Raw genomic sequence first — 9,013 nt, 5'->3', positions numbered from 1 at the left:
AAATCTTAGATTATTCACAGTTCTTAATATTTTGTTCATAAAAATGATAATATAGTCATGGGTATTTGTCTAACTTTTAAATATCTTTCAATCTTCTGATCAATAAATCCACTTCTAAATAAGATACCACTAAGTAGCTGTGAACTTTAATAATAGCCCATGATTTATATCTCATTAAATAAATTACAAATATTCATACTCATATTAGAAGTTAAACTCTGGCCAGGCGTGGTGGCTCACACCTGTAATCCCAGCACTTTGGGAGGCAAGGCAGGTAGACCACTTGAGATCAGGAGTTCGAGACCAGCCTGGCCAACATATAGTGACACCTCGTCGTTACTAAAAAATACAAAAATTAGCTAGGTGTGGTGGCACGTGCCTGTAGTCCCAGCTACTTGGGAAGCTGAGGCAGGAGAATCACTTGAACCCAGGAGGTGGAGGTTGCAGTGAGCCATCCAGCCTGAGTGACAGAGCAAGACTCCATCTCTCAAAAAAAAAAAAAGTTAACAAACTCAGCATTCTTTAATACTCTTGCTCTCTTGCATAAAAAATTCATGAAAAAGCATCTATTTGTAAAATATGTTAGTCACTTTAATTACAAAAAAAAAAATTCCATGCTTTGTTTTACTGTTTAGTGTTATAGTCTTAAAGAATGATATTTTCTTTAAAATACATCACAGAAAAAGGATTTGTTTTAGCGAAATAATCCCTAAATGAAATCTCATGCATGACTCAGATCACCAGAATCCCAGAGATTAAGGAAGAGTCAGCACTGCCTACTCCAAGAGACATTATAAACATGGTACAACTTTTTGGGAAATAAAAAATTGGATGTGTGAAAATAAAGAACCAGAGAAAATTTCTGTAGTCAAATGCATTTATTTTATAGCTTAAGCAAGACAGGTGGTGAACAAATTCATAATGAAAATGCCACCCAGAGATTAACAGCTTGCCATGCATGCAACTGTGTGCACAAAACCAAGTTGTTTTAACACCAGTCTGCAGCTTTGATTCCTCCATAAATTAACTCTGTGTTGCTCACAAGTTTACATACTCAGGCCACCCTGAATATCTGCTAGTGGGGAATTTACAACCCACTGACCATCTCAACTCAAATACAGATGACTATCACCCACACATCTGCCAAAGTAATAGCATGGCAAATAGTATTTTTCTTGTTCTGTAGCCAATGGCACAGATACACCAACACAGAGATACCCAGAAGGCACCTCCCCTCACTCAGCTGACAACCTTCCTAACTTTTCTTGGGGACAAGAGTACCATGCATGACCTATGAATTGGTACTTATTCTGAGGCACGGGATGGCTGTCCCCAGGTTAGAGCATAGGTGGTTGGAAGTTCTCAGAAGGGAGCTGTTTCAGCACAACCCACCAGAAACACTGGCCACCGTGACTGTGCAAGATGAGTCTCCTGACATTCTGGCAGACACTCAGACCCCCTGACTAAAGCTTGGTTCAATTAAGGGTTGAGTGGAAGGTACAGAGATTTGGGAGAGCCTACAAGAGGTATGAGGCAGTACCCTAGTTTATACTGTTTTGTGTATAGCTTAGCCTCATCTGAAGGCAAAGTCATAAATTCACAAAATATTAGAGGTGGGATGGATCACTTCAGACACGTCAACCTACAGTTAAAAATGGGGCAGCCCAGAGAGGTAAAGCAACTTGCTAAAGGTAGAGCATGGTAGTGGCAGGGCCAGATTAGAACGTGGTAGGCTAATCCTCACCCAAGAATGCTGACAATAAGTATGTGGCCAAATTTTTCAACAAGGAAGATGAGCTAGTGTAAATCAGAGGTGTCCAACCTTTTGGCTTCCCTGGGCCACATTGGAAGAAGAGTTGTCTTGGACCACACAGAAAATACACTAATACTAATGATAGCTGATGAGCTTTAAAAAAATAGAAAAAAAAAAAAAAATGTTAATCTCATAGTGTTTTAAGAAAGTTTAAAATTTGTGTTGGGCCACATTCAAAGCTGCCCTGGGACACATGCCATGGGTTGGACAAGCTTGTTGTAAATACTTTAATACCGCCAAAGCTCCGAATGTATTAAAAAGCAAAAACAAAGCAAAACAAAAAACCACTCAGCTTAATCATCTCAGCTCTCTTCTAAAGGGGTCTCTTCTCTGTCTCTCTGTCTCTATCTCTGTGTCTCTCTCTCCCCCAAACACACACAATTTTGGTGGGTGTAGATTTCTTGCCACATAAAGATAGAATCCACATCTTCAGGAAGACCCTTTACAGAGCATGTTTCTCAATCCAGGTCTTTATGTGAGGTCTGGGAAAGTGGCTTAGTTTCCAGAACAATAGGTGGTTCAGAAATCAGAAGATCATCCTCCCCAAAGGAGTTCTGGTCTGTGTTCACAAAGTTGGGGATGTCAAACTTCATGAGCCTGTTCAGCTCCTCCTCTGGCTGCCCACTGCTTCTGATGGCTTCCTGGAGTTGAACATCACTGTCAAGGGCTGTGGTCTGGTGACAAGTTTTGGCTCTGTCCAAGCGTTCCACCTCATTGATGTAGCAGTGAAAGAGAGACCTGGACTCCTCGTTGCCTTGGCGAGAAAATACCTTATCTGGCTCCAGAGGTCTTCCAAAGTCTGACACAAAACTGTTCATTCTGAATCTCTTCTCCGAGGACTCTGCATTGCTATTTCAAAAAAAGAAAACAAAAGATTGCTTACACTCCAGCCCATTCACCTGCAGAATCATGGTTTTCTGCATGTAGGGCAGGCTAGCACATTTCCACTAAGCACCTATTGATTGTAAGCCCCTTGCATGGCATGCAGACAAACATGAGAAATAAGAGAAATCCCTTCTGAGCATGTACAAATAAACCCAAGGAAAAGGGTTCAAGATGAGGGCCCCCAGATCATCCTGAAAACAGACACCTTGCTGAGGAATTCCCCAATATTCTGCAGACACACTAGTATTTTTCAGTGGAATTATTGGACCATTCGCATCATACTTACTTGAAGTGCTTTTTAAAATGCAGTTTCCTTGGTCACAGACCCTCAGAAACTGTGAATGTAGGTTCAGTAATATGCATTTTCATATATTCTCTAAGGATCATTACTCATACCAAAGTTTAGAACTACTGGCCTAAAAATAATAATATTATCTCATAGGGGTACATTAAATATTTGTCAAAATGCTATAATATCAATTTTTCTCACTTGATTCTCTAAAGTAACCAAAACAGTCACTTAGGGCAAGAATTATGATATGCATTTTACAAACGTATGAACTAAGGTAAGGAACAGTCAAATTGCCCACTTAGTCACACAATCAGTTTGTGATATGAGTGGGAATAAATCCAAGATTCCTAATTCCTTGTTTCCTTTAATGTGGAACAAATAAGCAGTTCAAGGAGAATAAATGAGTCAATGAGTGAATAAAACAACTCTCAGTTAGTCCCACAAGTGCATGAAAGAACCCAGGTAAGCTGAGAACCTGATACTTCATCTACTTTCATCACCATCCTTTCCAGGCAATTCTTAAATAAGAATTGCCCGTGCACAGGTAGTGACTCCTTAAGGGCACAAATCATTACTGAACGTGCTTTCAAGTCCAGAACAGAACCTGACAAAAATCAGGCTCTGGAGTTTGTGCTCAACAGATGTGTAATCCTCTCAGTGTTTCCAGTTCTTAAATCTCTTCCTTCCCATCCTATCACTCAGGGAAAAAGCACTTATGACTAAATTCTATAAGAATTTGGGCAGAGGAGGAAAAAAAAACAAAACCACAAGTCTGGAAAACCTGATCATATATCACTAAACTCCAAATTATCAAAATCACCTGGATTTCAGAGGTCAGCAACCCTAGAAGGTTTGTAATCCAGCTAGCTGAAGGAATTTTAATATCAGATCTATCTCCTAGCATGGTTACCTGGGTGACATCAGGCAAGAACTCCTCTCAGAAACCTGCATTTTTCCTTTTAGTAATAAGCCTGGTTAACAATTTTCATTGCCCACTACACAAACATGTTGTGAAGATCAAGGGTTTATGCAAGAATCCAATATTCTACTATGTCAGGTATTCAGAATTCAGAGAAAATCATTTTAGAGAGACTGAAGATTTATGCTTTAGTACAAATGTACATGGTCTTCTTTGTCTTTCTGTAAATGAGTTTCCCTCAATTGTCATTTCACTCAGGTTTAAAAGATATTTGAGAAAAGGGATGAGTGTGCCAGCAACCTGTAACCTGATAAACTAAAATGTCACCTAGGAAAAAGAGTGGCTTAAAGCTGTGAAAGGAAAGTATCTTAGACCCCCTGAAATCACTAAGCTAAAGAGAAAAGGCAAGCTGGGAGCTGCTTAGGGAAAACCTGCCTCCTATTCTATTCAGTCACCCCTCTGCTTACTGAGATAAATGAATATCTGACTGCCTCCTTTGGAGAGGCCAATGAGAAGCTCAAAAGAATGCAACCATTTGTCTCTTATCTCTACTTATGACCTGGACGCCCCCTCCCTGCTTCAAGTTGTCCCGCCTTTCCAGACTGAACCTGTTGCAGGAAGTCAGGGACCCCAAATGGAGGGACTGGCTGAAGCCATGGCAGAAGAACATAAATTGTGAAGATTTCATGGACATTTATTAGTTCCTCAAATTAATACTTTTATACTTTTATAATTTCTTACACCTGTCTTTACTGTAATCTCTGAACATAAATTGTGAAGATTTCATGGACATTTATCACTGCCCCAATCAATACTCTTATAATTTCCTGTGCCAGTCTTTAATCTTGTTATGTTACATTAATCCTGTCATCTTCATAAGCTGAGGATGTATGTCGTCTCAGGACCCTGTGATGATTGCATTATCTGCACAAATTGTCTGTAAAGCATGTGTGTTTGAACAATATGAAATCTGGCCACCCTGAAAAAGAACAGGGTAACAGCGATGTTCAGGGAACAAGGGAGATAACCATAAGGTCTGACTGCCTGAGGGACTGGGCAGAATAGAGTCATATTTCTCTTCTTGCAGAGAGCGAATAGGAGAAATATCGCTGAATTCTTTTCTCAGCAAGGAATAGCCCTGGGAAAAGGATGCATTCCCTGGGGGGGTCTCTAAAATGGCCACTCTGGGAGTGTTTGTCTTATGTGGTTGAAGATAAGGGATGAAATACACCCTAGTCTCCTGTAGAGCTCTCAGGCTTGCTAGGATTAGGAAATTCCAGCCTAGCAAATTCTAGTCAGACTGGTTTTTTGCTGTTGAACCCTGTTTCCTGTTAAGATACTTATCAATGACAATGTGTGCCCAGTGGGATGGAACCTCATCAGTAATTCTAATTTCACCCTGGCCTTGTGATCTTGCTCTGTCATTTGCCTTATGATATTTTATTGCTCCTTGAAGCTTGTGATCTTTGTGATTTACTCCCTGTTTGTACCCCCCTCCCCTTTTGAAATCCCTAATAAAAACTTGCTGGTTCTAAGGTTCAGTGGGCATCACAGAACCTGCTGACATGTGATGACACTCCCGGAGGCCCAGCTGTAAAATTTCTCTCTTTTGTACTCTTTCTCTTTATTTCTCAGACTGGCCAACACTTAGGGAAAATAGAAAAGAACCTACGTTGAAATAGTGGGGGCTGGTTCCCCCGACATGAACCAATGTTCATCTTACATATGTTGATTGATGTCTCATGTCTCCCTAAAATGGATAAAACCAAACTGCTCTAACCAACTTGGGTGCATGTCTTCAGGACCTCCTGAGGCTGAGTCATGGGTGCGTGTCCTCAACCTTGGCAAAATAAACTTTCTAAATTAACTGAGACCTGTCTCAGATTTTGGGAGTTCACAAAGCATTTGGAGAAAGCATAATTAAGATTGCTGGGGCCCACACCATTCCTAAATTCCAAGGCTAAGAAGCTCTGAGAAATAGCTTTTCTGCCTACCTGTGGCACTAGCTGAGTGTGACAGCAGACCCAGAAGCCCAACTGTGTGTGGCTGCTCTTCCATAACACAGCTATGTTTCCTGGAATTAAAGTCCATTAATTACCTTTGTTGGAGAACTAAGGCACAAGAGACCAAGAGAATTTTGTCCCTCCCCAGGACAGTGCCAAGGTAGTGTACATTAAAGCCCCTCTGAGGTGCCTTTCCTGCCCCCTGAGGCTACCCTGTGCTCCATGGCTACCCCCTCCCCTCTAGCTTCCTCCTGATGATCCCTTGGTATGGCAACAGTACAATGTGTCTGATTTTCCCTTCCTGAGAAGAGCAAAAAGTTCATCTTTGTACTCTTAGAGTCCAGTAAATATTAAACACTCAACACACTGGACTTTTATTTGTCTCTTCTTTCCTTGACTGATAAACAAAAGGACCTGTAAGTTGTGAAAGTTGTCAGAATAAATCTGGAGTCACTTAATGTTATAAAAAAAAATCCTGATGAATAGAGCTGGGGAAGGCCATGAAGTAGGAATTCTCACTCACAAATGTCTGATAACAAAACCATCACGAAAGACTGGAAAACCATAACCTTGCACAAAAAAATACTATAAGGACATCTGCCCAGCAACTGCCTGTCCAATCTGGAACTGGCACCACCCGTATTGTTCCTTGTAGCTAAGGATCACTCTCTCCAAACAACCATGTAATCCTCCTCGCTTTTCCTCTAAAAACCTTTGTCTTCTTTTACTTCCCAGAATATGCACATAGGTCATATGGCATGAGTATTCCCACTGCAATGACCCATTACCATGTAAACATCATTTTCTTTTAGAGAACCTCTCAGTGTTTGTTATTTAGATTGACATAAATGGTTTCCAGAAGTGGAACCTGAAGCAAGATCACTTTTGGAAGGAATCAGTGATTCTTGGAACCTGTGGGCTGTGCTCACCTTGAGCCCTTTGAGCTCTCTGCTTCCATGGCTCACCTGTTCTGCCCTGGCAAGTCTTCACTCAGGCTAAGCTCCTTCTTCCTGATAGAAGCTTTTTGACTTGATCTGAGATTTGGTTTGGTTATAAGCCTACCTTCAATGAAGAATGCTGCACCTCTCTTGGAACTATAAAATTCTTTTTTTGGCAAGCCTTTCCTGAGAAGCGTCCTTGTGGAGAGTACTCCAGTTTCTACAGAATTTACAATCTGTCTTGGAGGCATGTCTTTTCTGGTGAGTTCATTTTTGGTTCTTTCTGCATGCCTAGTTTAATATTTTGTTTGATCTGCATGCCTGGGTTAAAATTTCTGTGAACACTCTGATTTGGGTTTGGTTATGCATGTGTGTAAATGATTTGGCCCTTCCCCCTTGCTTGTTTCTGAAAATCTTCCAAGAGCAAAAATAAACATCCTAAATGGTGGATGCAGGATGGCTAATTAAAAAACACTATGTCGGTTGCCACTGCATAAGACACCAGTCTAAACTCCTGACATTTTCCTGACAAGATTTAATGAATTTTCTTTGCACACCAGTACAAACTCCTGATGTTCCCCTGACACGATTTATGGGATCTTCTTTGCTTTTAAGAAATTAATAAGAAATGAAATGAAATTCTCAAACACCAAGGCATGCCAGGTCTTCTGGGACTCCAGCTGGCTACATGGCTTTTCCTGGTGCACACAAACTCAATGGGCATCATGGAGCTCATTCAAACTCCCCAAGCCTGTTTTTCTTAGAGCTGAAATAGAAACTGCAACTACAGAGTTAATACACAAAGGCTTTTAGGCTCTCTATCTCTCTATTTTTTTTTTCTGCCTATTTTGAATCTGCTGACTTTTCTGCTGGTGTTAAGACAAACTCACTGCTTATGGCATTCCAGTCAAAATGCAAAAAACTTAACAGCTTTAGAGATTACAACAGGTTCATGAAAACCAACAATTTAGACACCTTTGGAAATGTAAATCTAGGTTTGTCTGACTAAAAAGTGCTTTGTGTAATGGAACACTTAATTAAAGGATTGGTATTCTAAAAGCAAATAACTACATAAATGTTTATAATAGTCTCTCAGATCAAACAAGTCAAAATCTTGAGCTCAGAGGAATATTATATCTTTGTCTGGCATAAAAATTGCTTTATGTACTACGGAGGGACTAGAAAAGCCGGAAAAAAAAACCCCGTTAAAATGCTTCCTCACCCACATTGACTAGTAAAGCAAACCAGACTAGCAAACAAAAGATAGATTTGTTACTAAAAATTCAAGACCACTTGAAGATTTTATTTTTCTTATACAATTTAGCCAGTCCTGGCTAAAATGTAAATATTAAAATTATACCCTAAACTCATTTGAAACTGAAATAAAGGATAATAATAAAGGTTTATTATGATTATCAAACTGCTATGAAAATTTCCTTATCCAAAATTTTAGTTCACAGCCTTAATAAGATTATCTATTGGGGCAAATAAACATTAGCCATGTGAACAGGTCCCATTTTGTCAGAAATATAATTTGAGTTCAACTGTCCTTTTATAAACTGAGTTTGTATTACTATGTTACATTGTCTCATGACTAAAATATCCAAATGAAAGCTAGAGAATCTGTTTCTATGTATTTGTGTTGTCTGTATGTTTTAATGTTGTGTGTATATAATATTTTTCTACTAAAATATATTAAAGAGATCTGATTAATAAATTTAAAAGGAACAAAAGCACTTAAATTGAGTACTGTAACAAAATATAGTAACTAACCCAAGTGTTTTAGTTCACATTACTTAAGTAAATTTTGATAAGTAAGTTGGTTTTAAGTTTGTTGATAAAATAAAAATAGAGAGGTCTTCAAAATTGTCAGCATACATTGTGCCTGGGGTAACTGTTCATCAAGATTGTACTAGATATTTTAAGGTGATGAAATTACAAACTCACTCTAAAAGCAGAATAAATTTGTTTCTGAAACTCTTTGGTATGTAAGACTAATTTCATATTGTTGGCTTAATAAAAGCAGCTGTATCTTCTGAGTTATTGACAAAATACCCACATATTTAACTTTAAGGTTCTTACTCAGGTGAACACCTGATATTCACAGGCTATAAAAATGATTAACGGGAAATAATTTAAAATGATGACTAGCTTTGTCTAATA

General features: G+C 39.2%; 1 protein-coding gene across 1 annotated transcript in view; it reads right to left on the bottom strand.

The window, feature by feature from the left end:
• Positions 1-860: 860 nt before the first annotated feature.
• Positions 861-9,013, bottom strand: part of MRAP2 (melanocortin 2 receptor accessory protein 2) — a 30,721-nt gene continuing 22,568 nt past the window's right edge. Inside the window, exon 3 of the mRNA XM_017867632.1 lies at positions 861-2,662. Within this exon, the coding sequence (XP_017723121.1) occupies positions 2,272-2,662 (391 nt within the window). The 3' untranslated portion in view covers positions 861-2,271. The remainder of the gene's footprint in view (positions 2,663-9,013) is intronic.

This window comes from Rhinopithecus bieti, unplaced genomic scaffold (assembly GCF_001698545.2).
Source record: "Rhinopithecus bieti isolate Rb0 unplaced genomic scaffold, ASM169854v2 scaffold_4552, whole genome shotgun sequence".
NCBI lineage: Eukaryota > Metazoa > Chordata > Mammalia > Primates > Cercopithecidae > Rhinopithecus > Rhinopithecus bieti.
The sequence above is the reverse complement of the archived record's forward strand: the minus strand, read 5'-3'. Positions and strand labels throughout refer to the sequence as shown.